This window comes from Pogona vitticeps, chromosome 1, assembly GCF_051106095.1.
Source record: "Pogona vitticeps strain Pit_001003342236 chromosome 1, PviZW2.1, whole genome shotgun sequence".
NCBI lineage: Eukaryota > Metazoa > Chordata > Lepidosauria > Squamata > Agamidae > Pogona > Pogona vitticeps.
The window spans coordinates 352,613,893-352,634,416 of record NC_135783.1 but is presented as its reverse complement, the minus strand read 5'-3'; the positions used below and the strand labels follow the sequence as shown (position 1 = coordinate 352,634,416).

The 20,524-nt window shown below is 48.4% G+C and overlaps 1 protein-coding gene across 2 annotated transcripts; it reads right to left on the bottom strand.

The window, feature by feature from the left end:
- Nucleotides 1-3,212: 3,212 nt before the first annotated feature.
- On the bottom strand, nt 3,213-20,178 carry PTGDR (prostaglandin D2 receptor). 2 transcript variants are annotated; one of them, XM_072986874.2, is made up of 2 exons: nt 19,062-20,178; nt 3,213-5,578 (listed from the first exon to the last, which is right to left on the bottom strand). In XM_072986874.2, the coding sequence occupies exons 1-2, from the start codon at nt 19,998-20,000 to the stop codon at nt 5,345-5,347; spliced, it is 1,173 nt and encodes a 390-aa protein (XP_072842975.2). In that variant the 5' UTR covers nt 20,001-20,178; the 3' UTR covers nt 3,213-5,344. The 2 variants fall into 2 exon arrangements, with proteins under 2 accessions (XP_072842975.2, XP_078240293.1); XM_078384167.1 differs by lacking the exon at nt 3,213-5,578 and adding an exon at nt 13,209-16,336.
- Between the last annotated feature and the right edge of the window lie 346 nt (nt 20,179-20,524).

Genomic DNA, 20,524 nt, shown 5'->3' with positions numbered 1-20,524 from the left:
TTTTTTGGGATAACAAGTCTCAGAATTCCTGAGATAGCCTGGCGGTAGTGCTTGGGGGGGGTCGTCGTTGGTTTCCTATGTTGTAGCCCTGCAGTATAACTTTTCCAAGCTGTGACGAACAGCCTCTCTCCTGCGGAGGTCCTTTTCGAAGCTCCCGCTTCAAAAGAACCTTTTTGACGATGATTATCCGGGACAGAACTGGAAATCGACTCTGTTTGCAGATCAAGTATCCCGGGACCTGAGTCACAGCCCTTCCCTAAAGAAGGCATGAAAACTCACGGGGTGTGGCTCAAATCTCCTCCTGGACGTCTGCCCAGGTAAACGGGGGATGCCAGAGTCGGTTTGCTTCATTGCACCAGTTTATTCTTACTGAGAAACTTTCCTTTCCTCTTGTCAAAGGCACTTGGAACTAAAAACCAGAGAAGCGGATTTTAAGAACTCTTAAGCCGCCCAGAGACCTTTGGGTAGAGTGGGCGGCATATAAATTAAATAAATAAATAAATTAAATAAATAAATAAATAAGTAGTCGATGTCTGTAGTGCTAGGAGCCAAAACTGAGAAGGGCAATCCGTGTTAAGTGGTGCCACTGCTGAAGTGACAAAAATTCCATCCAGAGGGACAAAGTCTATCTGACCATAGAAACTGAACACAAAGCAGCGGGATTTAAGTGTTTGCTCTTCCTGTTTATTTTACTTATCCTTCTTTTGGAAGCATCGACAAAGGTGATTTTTGAGAAATGGAGGCAATCAGTGGAAAGCTGAACCCAGACTCTCTATGGCATTTTCCCACTCAAAACTGATGCCGATGTGGCTCTTGTGCCTGACACTATTACACCAGTTTGATACCATCTTAAAGTGCAAGCGGAACTCAGAGATGCACTGGCTGTGGATGGGTTTGTAATAAGCAGAAGTTCCTTATGCTTGGAGAAACCCCCCAACCATTGTTCTGGTGGAACTCAGAGATCTTCCTGCCAGATGTGGAGAAGGTGTGGAGTGAGGAAGGACCCAAATTGTACCAGATCCATAGCCCACTATGCTGGCTGAGAAAGCCAGACCAAGGCGGTGGTCCCAAGTAATTTTCAATATCCCTAGACAGGAGGGTTTGGACTCAGCACGTCTTACACCAGTCTAGTGTAACCCTAGCTCGCCCACAGCCATCTTGGCTAGTTGGGTGGCGGTGGCAAGACTTGTAGAAGGGAGTTGTTAAGAGGGTGACAGGTGAACAGGTCTCCACACAACAAGCCTTCAGGAACCGTCTGGTGTTTAATGTACCAATAAGCAGCACCAGCAATGAAGATGCATTCACAACAACACCAGCGCCAAAATACAGACATCAAACCTACAGTGGGTAAAAGAATAATTTATTTCACAACCATCCTATGCCAAATGCAATCACTTGGAATGGATATCTGATGTCCTGGTACAGGCGATGCAACAGCATAGTTCCTCATACTGCCTGATCTTTTGCTTCACGATCCGCTGGCAATCCTGTGCTGCAAAGCAGAGGGCAAATAAAGTAGCAGCAAGACCCAAAAGGCAGACAGGGTGGTCATATCTTTAAAGTGAGGCGAGATGAAGATCTGGACAAGCATCTTTCGTCAGCCAAGGCTGCCTTTACACAGCACGTGCCCTACTACCACACAGTGTATCACCCCCAACAGCTGTCTAGGTGCCTATTTCCTGGGAAAGTCAGCCATCTGGCAACCCAGGGAACATCCCCTCAGCCTTTTAAGTGAGACAAAGAATGGAGATAATCATCTACGACAAGAGTCTTCAGATCCACCAACAGCATCTTTGCTAATCATAGCTAGCTTGGGTACAGAGGTTCAAACTTCTCAGTGGCAAAGGCCCATCAGCAAAATACCCAGCTCTGCCTTCATCAGACATTGGGGAAAGAAAAGAACTAATATTTCAGTATTCTAGGAGTTCGAAAATGGAGCATTATTAAGCTCTGGTCTTCATGTATGCAGTAAAAGAAGAGATGTATATTTTCCGGAGAAGGCAGATATTTGGTTGAGCTGAAGACCTGGCTTCTAATTTATAATACAGAATAGCAAAACACCTGGTTCTCAACAACACTGACTGCCTCTATTCTGTAACTAATAATAATAATAATAATAAAAATTAAAAGTCCCAGATTTAGCAGAGCCATGAGAGATTCTCACTGATCAATGTGAGCGTTAGGAAAATACCAACAGCCAGGAGAATAAGAACACCCTCCTTGGATCCCAGGAAAGTTTAGCGCAACGCCTCATGTATACAAATGTCCAGGAGATCTCCCCAGGAAATTTAAGAGGATATATACACAGAATTTCTGTTCACAGCTATCATAACCAATAACTGTTGACCGATACAGGGCCTGGAATTCTACCAGGGTTCACATAAAGTCTGTGTAACTTGCCAGAGGTAATTGCAGCTAATTGATGAGGTGCTAGGCTATGTCTCGGCCACATGCCTGGCAGCCCCATCAGATGTTCTGGCACTTCATTGATTAGCAAGAATTAGCTGCGGAGAGTCTCACATGCCAATTCCAGCCACTATTTCCTAAGCAAGTCTCATTCCTTTAAAAAACACACATGAAAATGACATAAACAAGCATAGAATGAAGAAATGAAGCCTTTTTTGTCTGAACGGAACCTGAATGTATGCTATTACCTGAGTTGTCAGCAGTACCCTGGGGAAAGTCCTTTTGGATACTACAGTTCCCAGAAAACCCCCTCAGCCAACATCTGCTAGCTAAAGGATAATGGGACTTGTAGTCCAAAAAGCAAAACAACTTCCCCAAGCTTTGGTTCTGATGAGTTGCAGAAAGACGACGAAGCAGCTCTGGCTGCTTTTTACACTACGCAGAAACCTGAGTTGTGGTTTGTGTTTGCAGTCCAAAGGAATCTCCTTATTGTTCCCTCCCCCGTGGCCTTCTTCCAGAGGCCGTCCCAACTTATGGCAGCTCCTCATACGGTTCCTGAGGAATGTGAGAGGATCAAGGAGTTGTTTCTTCTCTGCCACCTCCCCATCTCAGTGAATTTCTATGGCTGAGAGATTTGAACTCAGGTCTCATTTTTCACCTCACCACCCTGGCTCCCAGTTATGGGGAATGTTCATGTTGTTTCTTTCTTGGTGGTTTTTTTTTGTCAGAGATCATGTAAAACTAGTATGACTCTGACTCATCTGTGGATTTGGGATTTTTCTTCATTTCTATGGATCAACCGGCTGCTTTCTTTCTTTCTTTCTTTCTTTCTTTCTTTCTTTCTTTCTTTCTTTCTTTCTTTCTTTCTTTCTTTCTTTCTTTCTTTCTTTCTTTCTCTTTAACCAGCCACCTGCTTTCTCTCTCTCCCTTCCTTCCTTCTCAACCAGCTACATCCATCCATCCATCCATCCATCCATCCATCCATCCATCCATCCATCCATCCATCCATCCTTCCTTCCTTCCTTCCTTCCTTCCTTCCTTCCTTCCTTCCTTCCTTCCTTCCTTCCTTCCTTCCTTCCTTCCTTCCTTCCTTCCTTCCTTCCTTCCTTCCATCCATCCATCCATCCATCCATCCTCCCTCCCTTCCTTCCTTCTCAACCAACTACATCCTTCCTTCCTTCCTTCCTTCCTTCCTTCCTTCCTTCCTTCCTTCCTTCCTTCCTTCCTTCCTTCCTTCCTTCCTTCCTTCCTTCCTTCCTTCCTTCCTTCCCTTGTATTCAAATCCTTGGCTACTTGCAGCAATTAAGGCTTGAAAGAGAGAGAATGGGAAGTTCTCATCCACCCTCAGTTCCCTCCCATTGATCATATAAGGTGGCAAGGTTTTTGAGCACCTTTTTTTGCAAGCACACTGGGGAAATGTGGTTACAAAAGTTACCTTTTTTTGGAGTGGCTGGGGGATTCTGGGAGTTGCAATCAAAAATGTAACTTTTCTAAGCTCTGTGGTCAGAGGTCTTACGATTTCGTGAACAGCTTTCTCTGTTCCCTAGCCTGTTTCCAAAAAGAACGATGCTATGCTGTTATTTTTCAACTCCTCATCCTATGGACCAGTCCTGCCTGCCACGGAATCTTCACAAACATCAGTGGCTTCTAGGTACAGGTTCCACACTCTTACTGTGCATTGGCGGTTCCCAGGTGTAACCCTGGTGTTCTTGGACTGCAACTCCCAGAAACCCTAGCCAGCACAATGCTCGGAATTGGGAATAATTGCTCTATGGTGATACCAGCCAGGCGAGTGAGCACATTTTTTTAAATGTATAGGTGACTAACTATTCCCAATCCGAGCCTGAAAGTCATCACAACAGCGAGGGGCATGTTAGCTGATTCCAGGCACATTGGCTACTTAACTTTCTAAAACTCTACTGGACACAGGATATTTGAAAATAAGTCATAAACACATAAAACATGATAAAAGCAATAAATTACACAGCTCTGCTGAGGTTTCTGCCAACTAGATGAGGCGTCAAAAGTGCAGTCACATGACCAAGGTGTGTACCAGCTGATTCTTCCTTCTGGGGCATCGACATTTGCCCTGGACTACCTGCAACCAATGCCATCCTGCTAAGTCAGGTTGGCACACCTTCCATTTCTAGTCCCCTGTCTTGAACAGGTATTACCTCCAGGCAAACTCAGAGGCAAATCTTTGGAAACAGAAAGAGTTTCCTGTGTACCCAACCTCTTTAGGAGAAAATTCTAAGTCCCTCTCCAAACAACAAATACCAGGATTCCCTAGGATGGCGCCATGACAATGGGATCACCCTGCTATAACCCTCTCGTATGTATCCATTCTTTGCTTGCATTTCTTCTTTTTTCAATCTTTCAGGTCACAGACCTGCCACCAGCGAGGGAGACCCATGGAAAAGCCAGCTTGTTCCAACAGGAGGGACTTATCCGGTCCCCAAAGCGTTGTTATGTGCCCTCAAGTCAGAACTGATTGACGCTAAGGAGGAGAGATTTAAGAAGTGGTTTTACCAGTTCCACTCCCCACCCCCCACAAGGAGATTCCATGGCTGAGCTGGGTTTCAGAGTCCGATCCGCCACGCTGTCCACTACACCGCATGGGGTGTTCCCAAATACTTCTTCGTCAAAGGCTCCCCGGGTCAAGTAAACAGATGCCGTACCCAAGGTCTTTCGTGACTGCTCCTTGACATTTTTAAGGGTCACAAAATTGAGCCTTAAGAGTAGCAGAATCCACGAACGGTTGTTGCATCAGGACCACGGAGATGGTCTGGGCTTCCTCTCTGACCACGCCGTGTCTTCTCGTTTCCCACCTTTTGGGCTCCTTCCGTGGCTTCCCGGATCACGACGTTTCCTCCCCGTGCACACGCCAAGCCCAGCTGTGTCCCCCTCCTGTGGCCGCACATCCTCGGAGACCAATTCCTTACTGCCCCGAGTCTGATTCTTTCCGTGGCCAAGTTTCCAGGAGCTGCGAATGGGTCGCTCTCCTCGAACTCAACCGCCACGAGAGCCGGCGAAGACAAGAGCGAAAGACGGACGTCCGGAATATGATGAAGACCCAGGGGTCCACAATGGAGTTCACGGAAAAGAAGCGGAGGGCTGTCAGGTCCGCCTTCTCGTCGTAATCGGGAGCGAATGCTCCTACGTAAGCACGGATCTGTGGGAGGAGAGAGAGGGCAGATGGAGAGATCGGTTTACAAAGAAGGATAACATCAACACGGCAGAAAGCAAGCCTGTAATTGGGATGTCGTGGGTTCTGCACGGCCATGGGACAAAGGGTCATCATCCCACCCCACCCCTCCACCTTGGCGGCTCCATGCATCCCCAGATTTGTGCAAAAACTTATATTTTCCCTCCATCCCTACAGGGGCTCTGGCTGATGCTTCTCCCTGCCCTTCAAAAAAATCCACCCAAATTATGTATTATTTCTCACTCTTGGGCTGTATTGGTGGATACCTAAGAGCTGCCAAGCATTTTCCTCTATGGCACAGCGATATTTTATGCGTGGCCAATCCCTCTGTTCTCAGTCTCTTTCTGCTGTTATCATTCACGGCCGAAATCTGTGCCTCTCCAACACTGGCAGGGTTTCCCCCTCCCCCTATAATCTTTGAGTATTTTTAATATTTATTTGCAAGGCTTTGCACAAACTCACACCATGAATGATGCCTTACTGTCCATATGGAACATGCCTAGGGCTTTTCTGATTCTTCCAATGCTGGGGCTGAAATTCTGCCCTGCATTGAGGCAAATGGGGTTGCTTCTAGATACCACCTGTGGATGAGTTAAGAAATGTCCTGAACACACGCTGGATCATGAGATGTGACAATCCACAGATCATGCCTACAGGGATTTCTTAATTACAGCAATTTGCGACTACAAGTTACTCTTGTTTGTATAACTGCACAACACGATTTCAGCTCATATCCGTCCGCTTTTCATCTGCACACAATTTGTACAGGAAACACAATCCTAGTATTTGGAAAACACTCAAAATGTGGAAAAGAATATATTTCTCTGTTCCACCAAGAACTGAGGGAGAGAAGGAGATGTGCTGTCTTTGATTTCCTTTATCTTTGGAAAAGCAGGGAAGTTTTCTGAAAAAGCAGGAACAAAAAACCCACATAAACAAAAGCCCCACCAGAGGGTCAGTGTGAAAAACATATTTTGGCTGAACATTCAGGAACAGCAAAACTTCCAGAGCGTTACTGGGCATAAACATGTTGCTCTCCTTGAAATGATGAATCAAATGGGGTGTAAGTCTATCTACTGTTGCAAAGGTTCCTCTTTTTTTAGGATTACACCTCCCAGATTCCCCAGCACGATGAATTCACAATTGCCTGTGTCTGGTTATAAACTGACTCCGTGAAAGTGAATGAGAAAGGGAGCTGGTTCTTTTTCCTTCTACGCTGCCACTGTGAGATTGTACAAGAAGGTGGGTGAGCAGCATTGGGTTTTTTTGTATGTGGGGGGGGGGGGAATAATTTCTATGAATTCAGTTTTTTCTCCTCCAATGACACTCAGCTATTAGGAAGGATTAATTCAAAATCTATCCATGGTGTGCGTTATTTCTAATCGCACTGCGAACTCGACATTACACCTTTAATCTGGTATAGAATCTGGGAGGTTTACCATTTTTTTATTATGCAGGCTACACTTTGCCCTCCACCCCAGCGAGATGAATCCTTAATTTAAGAAACTCAGAAGGATGGAAGACTGAGTGAACTTTAAGGCAGCTACCTGGGATTGAACATGGACTGTGAACAGAGTTTTTGATGCCGTATTGCAGTTTAACAGCCCCTTGTAACTTGGTTTTTAAAAATTTTTTTACATTCCTCCAATGTATTTTCCAGTGCTCTGGGGAAGCACCAAGCAATAGATCTGTGGCACCTTAAAGGTGAACACATTTATTTCTGTTAAAGAATTTTTAGATTAGAAGCCATCTCATCCAACGTATGATGTGATGCTCCCTAGGGCAGGTGTAATGTCTTGGGGTGGATGGGAAACATGCGGTCCCAGATTCAGCCCTGGGGAGTCACATGTGGCCTGAGGGTTGCCCTTGCCTACCCCTGCAATAAAATGTTCCCTATATGTACAGTATGACTAACAGAGTGATGGATATAAATAAGAATATAACTTGACATTTCTGCAAGGCACCAACATGTGTTTAAAGCTCCCCCTTGTGGGTAAAAGTCAAATTACATTATTTGGACAGTTCACAAATGCAAAAATGGGTGATACCTTTTATGCGGTCCCTAAAAACCATATCAATGGCAAGTGGTTCAATAAAAAGCTTCACTCACATCTCATTTGTGTATTCCTGGGGACCGCACAGCCTTTTCCTTGTTCTTTCTGGACTTAGCTAGACAAATGGACAAATCCTGTTGCTTAGCATGATGCCCGCTGAATCCATGCAGATTTAATGAGTCAACCCCATCTACATGTTCCATTTCTTCGAATGGGCTTTCTCTGCTACTTACTTTGGCATAGAAAGTCACAGTTAGAATAGGGGCCCTTTGAATCCGTGGAACTTACGGGTTCGTCAACTTGCCAAATCCCCATTAATGCCATGGGTCTACTCTAACCACGTTCTACTACCCTAAGCAAACAGGTTTGGGCCAGTGCTTTCTCTGGAACAGGCACACATCCACAAGAGCTTCTTTGTCCTGGGCTAAAATGAAGAACTCTTGAGGCTCCCGCAGGTTGTTAATGGCTTTCGCAACCAAAGACATTCTGTGTTGGCACTGCAATTTTCGATATTAATTTTATTTCACCGTCACTATTCCACTAAAAAAAAGAAAAGATACTCAAGGGGTGTGTGTGTGACAAACCTCGTTGAAAAGAGATCAAATTATTCAGTCACCCAATTAATCACAACCACCGATAAAGGTCCAATTTTTTGTCCTTAGGTTATGTGTGTGTGTGTGTGTGGGGGGGTGTTAAATTTTTTTGCACAAGATGTAGAAAGAGGCAGGACAGGTGCTGTCAGCCCAAACCATTCCTAAAAGTCCATGAACAGGGTATGGGGGGAACTGCAGAATAAGAAACACAGCCAGCAGCACCCAAAACGCCTGATTCCTCACCCAGCATCGCATTTTGCAACTGATCGGAGGTCCACCTTTTTTTCCAGGGGACATAAAAATGCTCATGAATAAAAAAACATAGAAATGAAATTTAATTCTAGAGGAAGAGACCCTCCCCCTTCTGAAAACTGTTTGTGAATGGGATGCACACAGGCTGTCTGTGCTTTGATCAAGGGTGCTGAAATTTGGAAGATGCAGAGAATCCCCTGTTTTGGACTACAAATCCCAGAATCTCCTAGTCCATACTGGTGGTAAAATGCTGGGAGACCCCTTCCAAAAAAGGTAACTTGTCCCAGAGCTTTAGCTCCGACACTCTGGGCTTCCTCCTGGTCTGCCCTTCGCGGTGACTCTCGGTCAGAGACCATCTCATTGTAGTGGGTGGGGTCTGGTCTCCACCCTGGCTGGGCTCTCTCGGCAACCCCAAAAACTTTTCCTGTTGTTGTTGTGGGTTTTTCAGGCAGTTTGGCCATGTTCTGGAGGTTTTTTTTTTGTGGTAATTATGGTGATCTGGGTGTCTTTTTGTTATGGGTGTATTGTTGTGATAAGGGGGGGAGATGATCTGTGACTGTGATCACCCTAATCACCCAATCTCCTGAAAAGGACAAAAAAGCTGATCCCACAGCTATAAATGCTCAACTATCCCACAAACTGCACCAGAACACAGACAGAGTTCTGACTCCTGTCCTCTGAAGATGCTGCCCACAGAGACTGGCAAAAGGTTAGGAAGAAAAAGCTCCAGAACACGGCCAAACAGCCCAAAAAATCCACAACAACCATTGGATCCTGGCCGTGAAAGCCTTCGAGAATACATTTTCCTCTTGTCCGTGCCTTTAAAAGGCGAAGAATGTTTGCAGGAGGCTGAGGTTCAGCAGGTTGATAATAGCTTTTTAAAAAATGAAAAAGCAAAACAATATAACTTTCCGCTCTATTAAAACTCCCCCAACTTACAGATCTAATACAGGACCATGTAAGTGAAAGAAGGCTCCCGCTAAGCCACAGATAAGTAGACGCTGAACCCATTCCCCTTGCGTGGAGGAGAAGAGGTGCTTTCCCTTTTGACTCACGCTCCTTAGGGCCTCACATTTTCCAAAGTCACGTGTTTCTCTGTTATTAAAAGCAGCTGTAATTCCCCAGCCAGAGTTCACAAAACAAGCTTGGAGTCAACCACCGTGTTCTAGGAAATTTTGCGGTACGGCCCTCCTGCACCCACCCATGACACTTCAGAGGGTAACGGATATAAATAAATGTGCCTCGCAGTAAAAGCTTCCCGTTGGTAGAAAGACAGCCTGAGGTCTGGGCCTGAAAGGCTAACTTTCTGCAAGCGGGGAAGCAGCACTTCCATTTTAAACCCCGCCCCTTCCTTTGTGCTCTGAAATGCAGTCTCAAGGGGGCACCCTTGGTGTGCCCTTCCTGAAGTCTTGTGCTAAGATATTCTTGGCCGGTCCAACTCTTTCGGATTTCCTGGGAGGGATCTCTCAACACCTGTGGCCCCATGAAGAGGATGGTCCAAGGATGATGGAGGGGGGTAGTCACAAAATTACACAGAACTAGAAGGCACCCAAAGGCTTTTTATCTTGCTAATCTGTTGTGATTTCCTATCCATTCTGAAGGAAATCAACCCTGAGTGCTCACTGGAAGGACAGATCCTGAAGCTGAGGCTCCAATACTTTGGCCATCTCATGAGAAGAGAAGACTCCCTGGAAAAGACCCCGATGTTGGGAAAGAGTGAGGGCAAGAGGAGAAGGCGAATGACAGAGGACGAGATGGTTGGACAGGGTCATCGAAGCAACCAACATGAATTTGACCCAACTCTTGGGGGCAGTGGAAGACAGGAGGGCCTGGCGTGCTTTCATCCACGGAGTCATAAAGAGTCGGACACGACTTAATGACTAAACAACAACAACAATGTGCTTTAAAAATACCTTGAGCAAAGCCTGAAGGTAATAGATTTATTGGGTCGCAGGTTTCTTTGCCATACAGCTAATGTGCTGCAGTGGTTAGAATGCTGGACCAGGGCTCAGGAGATCCTGGTTCAAATTATGCTCCTCTATGAAACACACAGGGTAATCTAAGGCTAGGATCACTGGAAGAATAAAGTAGAGAGGAGGTGAGCCAAACACATGGCTTTGAACTTGCTGGAGAAAAGGTGGGGTGTAAATACATCATTTAAATAAACTGATATTCCAGGATAGGCTGCTTCTGAAGATGGAGGTTCCACCTAGGTATCATGGTCCAGCCATTTCTTCCACCACAACTGTTGCTGTTACTTTATGTCTTTATGTCACCTCTGAGGCATCCCTCCGAATGAGTGATTTCCAAAATGACCTCTCATTACCAGCTCTGTTCAGTTTTTTGCAAACTTAAAGCTGTGGTTTCCTTTATGGAATCAACCCACCTCATATTTGATCTTCCTCTTCTTCTTTTTTTCCAGAACTCTCAAAATCTGCTAGCCAGTAGAACTATCCGGCGAAGGGGTTCTGTTACACTTTTAATAACCTTGCATGCTGCCTCTACTACACCTGTGTCAAACCCATGGCCCGTGGGCCGAATCTAGCCCACTGGGCCGTTTCATGAGGCCCTTGCAGTGTTGCCTGCTACTGTGCAGCATACAATGCGCAGGCACTTACTTGGTCACCCAGAATGCTTCGCAAGGATGCTGGGCATCTGCTTGGCGGGACTTCTAATCCCAGCATTCCAAGCAGCGAAGAGTCAGAACGTGCAGCCGCTTGGGCGGCGTACAGCACTTTGGGAAATTTAGTCCTTGCTATTGCCCACTCCCGGTCTTATCTGCCTGCCATTATTTCTAGACTTTGATGCTAGACTTTTACTTCCAGAGCTAGCTATTACTTACATTAGTACTAAAACTAGTAATCATCGAATGAGGAGGATTATATTTAATATGATAAAAGAGTAGACACATTTATATAGTCTTACAGATACGCCTGCTTCTGGGGAGGAAAGCGGCCTCCCGGTCCCATCACCTCCCAGCAAATAAAAGGGGAAAATATGGAGACAGTGACAGATTTTACTTTCTTGGGCTCCATAATCACTGCAGATGGTGACAGCAGCCACGAAATTAAAAGGCGCCTGCTTCTTGGGAGGAAAGCGATGACAAATCTTGACAGCATCTTAAAAAGCAGAGACATCACCTTGCCAACAAAAGTCCGAATAGTCAAAGCTATGGTTTTTCCTGTTGTGATGTATGGATGTGAGAGCTGGACCATAAAGAAAGCAGACCGCCAAAGAATTGATGCCTTTGAATTGTGGTGCTGGAGGAGGCTCTTGAGAGTCCCCTGGACTGCAAGGAGAACAAACCTATCAGTTCTAAAGGAAATCAAGCCTGAGTGCTCACTGGAAGGACAGATCCTGAAGGTGAGGCTCCAGTACTTTGGCCATCTCATGAGAAGAGAAGACTCCCTGGAAAAGACCCTGATGTTGGGAAAGTGTGACGGCAAGAGGAGAAGGGGACGACAGAGGACGAGATGGTTGGACAGTGTCTGCGAAGCAACCAACATGAAATTGACAGAACTCCGGGAGGCAGTGGAAGACAGGAGGGCCTGGCGTGCTCTGGTCCATGGGGTCACGAAGGGTCGGACACGACTAAACGACTGGACGACAACGACAGATACAACCAGCCCTTTGAGGGCAACCCTAACGCCAACGCGGCCCGAGATGAAATGGAGTTTGACCCCTCTGGTCTAGTCGGTGTGGCCAGCAGGGACGTTTCTGAGCTGGGCTGGCTGTCAATCTCCTGTCAATCATTCCTCCCCTGCCTCTGAATTCAGAGAGAGACCTGCATCTCTGCTGAGTCTTCTTTTCCCCTCTCTTCGTTGGAAGCAGAGCTGTTAGCTGGCTGTTGATCCCTCGTTGCAAGCAATGAAACGTTTTTTATTCTTGCTCCTGCAAATGTTTCAGCGTGAGTTACTGAGACCGTAAGTGCCAGTTAATGAGAGAGAGAGAGAGAGAGAGAGAGAGAGAGAGAGAGAGAGAGAGAGAGAGAGAGAGAGAAAGGGGTGGACTATCTGGGAAACTTGGCTCTTCCACATGTGAGTCTCTGTACTTTTACTGCGTGGCAAAGGAATTTTACCGGAAATTGAAAACTCTGCAACAGAGTCCCCAGCTTACAGGGGTGGGAGTGGGGGTAGCACAATTAAACAACAACAATCAGGGGAGAGAAGAGCTTCCATGTGCCTCCCTTTGGGGTGGGTTAGTGCATTTTGAAATGCAGTCTCAGAATGACGATCTCTGTGTGCTACTTGAAAAACCATAGCTTTGACTATGCGGACTTTTGTTAGCAAGGTGATGTCTCTGCTTTTTAAGATGCTGTCAAGGTTTGTCATCGCTTTCCTCCCAAGAAGCAGGCGTCTTTTAATTTCGTGGCTGCTGTCTCCATCTGCAGTGATCATGGAGCCCAAGGAAGTAAAATTCGTCACTGCCTCCATATCTTCTCCTTCTATTTCCCAGGAGGTGATGGGATCAGTGGCCATGATCTTAGTTTTTTTGATGTTGAGCTTCAGACCATTCTTTGCGCTCTCCCCTTTCACCCTCATTAAGAGGTTCTTTAATTTCTCCTCACTTTCTGCCGTCAGAGTGGTATCATCTGCATATCAGAGGTTGTTGATATTTCTTCCGGCAATCTTGATTCTGGCTTGGGATTCATCCAGTCCGGCCTTTCGTATGATGTTTTCTGCATATGTTAAATAACCAGGGAGACAATATACAGCCTTGTCATACTCCTTTCCCAATTTTGAACCAATCAGTTGTTCCATATCCAGTTCTAACTGTTGCTTCCTGTCCCACATATAGGTTTCTCAGGAGATGGATAAGGTGGTCAGGCACTCCCATTTCTTTAAGGACTTGCCATAGTTTCCTGTGGTCCACACAGTCAAAGGCTGTGTGGACCACAAGTTTTGCTGCTGGGAAAAAAACCCCCTGAAATACAGTATAAACTTGAAATTAATCTGACCAATAGGTCAGCCTCTTTACCTCTTAGAGGGTTGTTTGCTGTTTTCAAATGCCATCAAGTCACCCCTGTCTTATGGTAACCCCATGCTTGACCAGTCTCCAAAATGTCATCCTCAATTGCCCTGCTCTGCTCTTGCAAGCTCAAACTTGTGGCTTCATTAAGGGAGTTTAGTCTTCCTCTTTCCCTGCTGCCATCCACCTTTCCCAGCGTTATCGTCTTTTCCAGAGAATCCTGCCTTCTCGCCTCTAGAGGTTGTTCAGGTAAGATTAGATCTAAGACCCACTTGTTAGATTCAGATGAAGGAGGCATGAAGGCAGGTGGAAGAAACACCAACATTTTGAGATATGCAGATGACGCTACCTTACTGGCAGAAAGCCGCAATGACTCAAAACGACTTTTACTGAAAGTGGAAGAAGGAAGTGTCAGAGGGAGGATTAGGGTCTTTAAAATTTGTCTTGATCTCTTTGGGAACAAAATCAAACAAAAAAGGAGATCCGTTGCCTAGAAATGAGAAACATTCCCGAGATGCTTTGCTTGTGTGTGGAGGTAAGTAACCACAGCAAGCCAGCCGAACACACCGTCGCTCATCACGGCTGTTACCCAACAGGCTAATTTTTCAACAATGAATCAATTAACAGCTGTTGGGCTTCCTACCGACCCACAGCTCCGAAACGTGTCATTATTGGGGCGGACCTACGCGGCAGTGGAGTGTTTTGTAAGATGTGAAATACAAGAAAGAAAGCCAGCAAGCCACCACCTGTCCTTTGTTTGGCACTGAACTGCTTCCTACTCAAAACACGCAGAAAACCCTTGTTCCTCCTTCACTGACTCTTCAGCTCACCTCTTTTTCAAGATGAATGTGGGCAGTGAACAAGGGGCGCATGGTGCATAGAATCATAGGGTCAGAAGAGGCCTCTAAAGGCAGTGGTCCCCAACCTTTTTGACACCGTGAACTGGTTTAGTGTGCGTGTGAGGGGTGCATTTGTGTATGTGTATGGGAGTACATCTGTGCATGCATGGGGGCTGTGTGTGGGACTGTTTGTGTGCGTCCGTGCATGCATGTGGGTGTGCATCATCCTTGTGTGCGTCCATCTGTGTGCATGCGTGCATGCATGTGAGGGAGGCGTGTGTGTGTCCATGAGGGTGTGTGTGTGTCTGTGTGTGCGTGGAGGCTGTGTTTGCATGTGGGTAGGTGTGCATATATCTCTCTCTGTGTGTGTACATCCACACACGTGCATGTGGGGAGGCATGCATTTGTCTTTGAGGGGGTGTGCGTGCATCTGTGCATGCAAGGAGGGCATGGGAGATCTGCCTGTGCAGCCCGGTCCTGCCAAGTCCACGGACCAGGGGTTGGGGACCTCTGCTCTAAGGTTATCAAGTTCCTGCTCAGTGCTGGAATCCAAATCCAAGCAGATCTGACAGAGGGCTGCCCAATTTTCTCTTGAATGCCTCCAGCGTTGGAGCGCTCGCCACCTCCCCTTGAGGTCATTGTTTCCATTGTCGTACTTCTCTAACAGTTGAGAAGTTTTTCCTGATATTCAACTGCAATCTGGCTTCTTGTAACTTGAGCCCATTGCTGAGTGTCTTGTACTCAGAGCTGATCGAGAACAAATCCTGCCCCTCCTCTGGATGACAGCCTTTCAAATATTTGCAAAGTGTTATCCTATCTCCCCTCAGTCTTCTTTTCTCAAGGCTGAACAGGCCTATTTCTTTCTGTCTTTCCTCCTAGGGCTTCGTTTCCAAACCTGTCGCCCACGTCTGAACTTGTTCCAATTTGTCGGCATCCTTCTTGAAGTGGGGTGTCCAGAACTGGACACAGTATTCCAGTTGAGGGCTAACCAGTGTCAAATAGAGGGGGACTAGCACTTCGTAGGATTTGGAGACTCTACTTCTGTTAATGCAGCCTAAAACAACATTGGCCTTTTTTGCAGCCACATCACACCATTGGCTCATATTCAGCTTTTGATCTACAACTCCAAAATCCTTCTCAGTTATAGTATTACTTAGCTAAGTATCCCCCATCTTGTAACTGTGTTTTTGGTCCATTCCCCCCCGCCAGGTTTAGAACTTTGCACTTTGTACATGCACACCAAAGCTCAGAAAAGTTCCTCTTTTGTGAACATCAAATCCCTTTCACCCTTATACAGCCATAGGATTGCTTTGATCCTTCCCCGCTCCTTTTGCTAAGCCCCATGGGACTTAGCAAGCAGAGGGGAAAGCAAGGATCAAAGCCATTAAAAGCCTTAAAATCCAACCCCATCTTTTAAGGGGAATGCTTTATAACTTCAGCTCAAGAGAACTAGCCTGTTAATATGCACAAGCATATCAGACAAACGAAACAAATAAAAGAAAACAAGGGGAAAAAAGCAGGGGCAATGCAAGAGACGGGAAAGTGTCTCAGTGACATTTTTAGAACAAGACCCATTCAAAACTGGACTTGATAGAGAAAGAGCTGAGATAAGATATATACAGATGCTGGAGACGCATTCTAAGGGATTAAATATCAGTTGTGAAACCCTGGCCTGATTCCCACAGTCTGCCTCTTTTGTCAACAATGCGATTCTCTTGTAGGTTGATAACTGAAACGAAATTCACCGTCTGGTCATCCTCTTCCTTTATCCTTGTCACTTTGTCCATTATCTGTATTCCCTCCCGGTCCAGGGGCTGCCTGTAAATGATGTTGTATCGTCTCATTCTGACCAAAGCTCACGTTAAAAAGGAGCAGTTTGTCTCTGCGTGTGTGTGATATTGAGATCAGAAGAATGTTTGCTCGCTAGTCTTGAGATGAAAACGAGAGGGACTAGCCACACGCTCCTGCTTACTAATCGCCCTCCGGAGATTACAGGGCAGGAGTCAAACAGGAGCCAACCTATGGCGAAAAGAAATAAAATAAATATATAAAGGGGAAGCACATGCCATTGATGAGCTTGGGGGAGAGATAAAAATAAATGTCCAGTATGTGAACTCAAGAGTTCTGCCTCTGGGGAACCAGCTGGCTGAGATCTTTCTCGCTGGAGGGGGGGGGGCTTTGAAAAAGATTCAGATCTCACAGCCCCCTCCGACGCTGTGCCTGGCTTCTGCTACAGACACTGCTCTGGGGCACACGAAGCGAGATCAGAGTGACAACATGCTTCCTGCGCATTGCGTGAAGCGGGAGCTGATACGGAATGTCATAAAAGATATCGGCCGGGTCTTTGCCGTCGTTACAGCCGAGGAGAACAAAGGCACTCAGGTTTGGGGCTTTCCTGCTCCTCAACCTTGTGCTGACTCTATGAAGGACTGGCCTCTGGAAAGTCCTGCTGTCAACAGCCCTGTTTAGCAGCTGGAAGCTCATGATCCCAACTTCCCTTCCAGCACCCTCCAAAGTTGCAGGCTGGTGGAGGTCTCTCTCTCTCTCTCTCTCTCTCTCTCCCAGAAAGGCATCAATTCAAACCTGCAACCTTCTGTTGCAAAGCCGCTTGGTTCACTAGCGTTCCGCTAGTGAGCAAGGCCGCCTTAAACAAAGCAAGACTCTAGACCTCATGATTCTCAATACAGAAGTGATTTGAACACAGTTCCCTCATTTAGCGCAGGGCTCCCGACACTGACCAGCGGCAGGACCTGCAGGATTTCAGCCCAGATTCCAACCTGCCCCACCTGGGAGACGTGGAAAGCAGAGCTGTTCTAGGTGCTTTTCTTTCATTTTAGGTAAAGGCAGATGGACAGACACGGATGCCAGTTTTAGAGGCTTCCATAATGTTTACCATATTTTTCTGTGTATAAAATGACACTTTCCCCTAAAATAATGACAGGAAAAACTGAGGGTCATTTTATACAAGGAAGTAAGGAGGGAGGGGAGAGATCAAAGTGCTTTGATCCCTGCTTTCCCCCTCCACGTTCTGCAACAAAAGTGTAGGGAGAAAGTGATTCCTGCTTTGCTCCTACACTTTCGTTGCAAAAAGCTGCTTTCCTCCCCCTCCACTTTTGTTGCAAAACGTGGAGGCGGAAAGCAGCTTTTTGCAAAGAAAGTGGAGGGGGAAAGCCCTTTCCTTGCAAGAAAGTGGAGGGAGAAAGCAGGAATCAAAGCGCTTTGATCCCTGCCTTCCCCCTCTACTTTCCTACAAGGAAAGAAATTTTGGGTTAGAAAAGTGGGGGTCATCTTGTACATGGGGGGCGTCTTATACATGGAAAAATGTGGTATATGAATCTTGCCTTCTATAGTGTCCTAACTGGATACATTTAGGGGTCCTAAGGACGCATTGAAGCCATTCATAACGGAAAAGGGGTTGAATGATGCTCTGAGACCCAGGGCATCACACCACGGCAGGAACTGCCGGGGGGGGGGGGAACCATGCCAGTCTGCTGGAGCAGCAGCAGCAACGAAGAGAAGGTGTGGCAGCTTAATTCATCTAAAAAAAAAAACACTTGCCAAGCTCTGCATCAGAGCAACACTGGGCCAGCATGTGATGTAGTCTGGTGGCAGATCTCCACTCGTTTGTTTGTTTGTTTTAATTAAAGAAAAAGAATAATAACAACCATAACATAAAATGTGTGTACATACATACCATACAATACAATACTACTAAAATTACCCCCTGTGCCAACGTCACCTTCGGGACCAGATAACCAAACATATCCTTTTAATCTCGTTTCGCCCCCCTTCCACTCCAAACAAACAAACAAACAAAAAACCATTGATTTTTCTGTCGGCTTACAGCCTCTCCCTTTGACAAAAACAGAGTTCAAATATGGATTCCATACCTCTTTGAAAGCATTATATTTTGCCACTCCCCCTCTTCCTTTTACAGTATTTCACACACTGACTTATCATTGATCGCTAAACTCCACATTTCCTTATACCAATCTTCAAGATTAATTTGTTTGTTATTTTTCCAATTTTTTTTTGCAAGTATCAGTCTTGCTGTTGTGACCATTGTAACAACAACCCCTTTTCATTCTTTTTTTAAAGATGGTCATTCTTAATTACATTTAAAAGGACAATAATTGGTGACATTTGAATATCATACCCATTAATTTCTCTAATTTCTTTGAAACCCAGTGCTCCTTCTTTCTTTCTTAAGTCCACCACCTATGTATGGAGATTTCCACTCCTCAAGGAGGTGGTGGCGCATGCCAGGTGCCAGCTTGGGAACAACCTGCACAGTTTAGAAGAACTGCGGCTAAGGATGGATCCTCTCCTCCGGAAACCAACGCCTAGAAGGAGGAAAGACTGATAGAACTGGGCAGGTATCGCCTTGAGACAAGAAGACGGGGGAGCGGGGAAGATAGGTTGGTACTTTTCAAAGCCTGGAAAGGCAGGATCTGTTCTCCACCATCCCAGAAGTGCAGGACCTGCAAGGATGGGCTCAAGTGACAGGACGCCAGATTTCAGCGGAGCATCAGGAAAAACTCCCTAACTGTTAGAGCAGGACGACGGGGGCACCTGATGACCTGGAGAGGTGGAGAGCGCTCCGATCCTGAAGCCTCAGTGCATCGCACCATCGCAGGAACTGCCGGGTGGTGCGTCTTTGTGTGTGTCTGTGCTTGCGCGCGGGCAAGCGTGCCATCTTTCCCTCCCTCCCTCCCTCCCTCTCCCTGGCCGGGCTACTACTCACGATCATGGGCAAGGAGCAGACGGCGAAGAGGACGGTCATGAGGGCCAGCAGGAGCAGCTGGCCCAGCTCTTCCAGGCGGGGCGGCGGCGGGGGCGGCGGCGGGCCGGCGGGGGCCAGGGTCCAGGCGGCGGCGACGGCGGCGGCGGGGAGCGGCTGGCGGCGCGCCATCCGGTAGAGGCTGCGCATGCTGCCCAGGTTGCAGGCGCCGATGGCCAGGGCCAGGAGGGCCAGCAGGCTGGCGTAGAGGGCGGCGTAGGCGCGCCCCGACGGGCCCGGGCCGCTCATGCGGATGAAGCACCAGGTGCCCGGGCAGTACTGGACGGTGGAGCCGAATCCGGCGAAGGGCAGGGCGCAGAAGAGGGCGCAGAGCAGGGCCGCCCCGCCGGTCAGCAGCGCCCCTCTCCGACGGCTGGTGTGGCGCTCGTAGAAGTAGGGGCGCCCCAGCGACAGCCAGCACTCGAGGGCCATGGCCAGCAGCAGGACGGTGGGCGCCAGGCCGAAGAAGGCCATCAGGAAGGCGAAGAGCTGGCACAGGCGCCCCGGGCGCGCCGATTCCGCCGATGCCCCCTCGACGGGCTCGGCCGCCGGCCAGAGCTCGCTGAGGCTCCGGTTGCGCGCGTAGGCGGCCAGCACGATGGGGCTGACCAGGCACTTGCCCAGCAGGTCGGTGGTGGCCAGCGCGCTCACCAGCAGGTAGAAAGCCGAGGCTCGGGGACGGCCCGCCCCGACGGTGCCCACCCCGCCGCCGCCGCGCTGGGTCCGGCGGGCGCGGGCGCGCAGGTGGTGCTGCCAGAGGAGCGCCAGGGCCAGCCCGTTGCCCAGCAGGCCGGCGGCGAAGAGGAGCGAGCCCGGCAGCGCCGACGGGACCCCCTCCAGACCCCGCTGGTGGCGGCAACGGTACTCCCCGGCGGCCGACGCCCCCGACGCCGCCGACGCCATGGCGCGGAAGAGCGGCCGGCCGGCCGGCGCGCCTGGAAGGGACGGACGGAGAGATGGACGGACGGACGGACGGGCAGGCAGGCAGGCAGGGAGCGGCCGGCCGGCGGGGCTGCCCAGAGAGAGCGAGAGAGCGAGGGAGCGAGCGCCTGGCGGGGCGGCGACGGCGGACGGAGAGCCGCCTATGAGGGGACGGGGGAGGGGAGAGCCGAGGAGAACGGGCCCGCAGGGGCGGGGAGGGGAGGGTCCAGACGGGGCCGGAGGGGGGGGAGAGGGCAGGGGGCCGCCGCCGGGGCGCGGAGGGCGAGAAGGCGAGCGCCGAGGGCGGCCTCCAGGGAGCCCAGGGCTTCCCCGACGGCTGGATCGATGTCCGGGGGTGGGGGAAGCGAGTGGGGAGCCTCCGCTGTCCCGGTGGGGGGGCACAGGCTCCGGGGGACTCGCCGCCGAGCGATGGGCGAGCTCGGCCAGGGCCGCGCCGTTGAACGGTGGACGGGCGAGCTTTCTCCTTCTGCCGCAGCCAGCTCTTA

Excerpts from the sequence above, each read along its gene's own strand:
- PTGDR (XM_072986874.2), bottom strand. The coding sequence starts at position 20,000 with ATGGCGTCGGCGGCGTCGGGGGCGTCGGCCGCCGGGGAGTACCGTTGC. Across the intron at positions 5,579-19,061 it reads TCTGCTCCTTGCCCATGATC|ATCCGTGCTTACGTAGGAGC; the intron begins GTGAGTAGTAGC and ends CTCCTCCCACAG.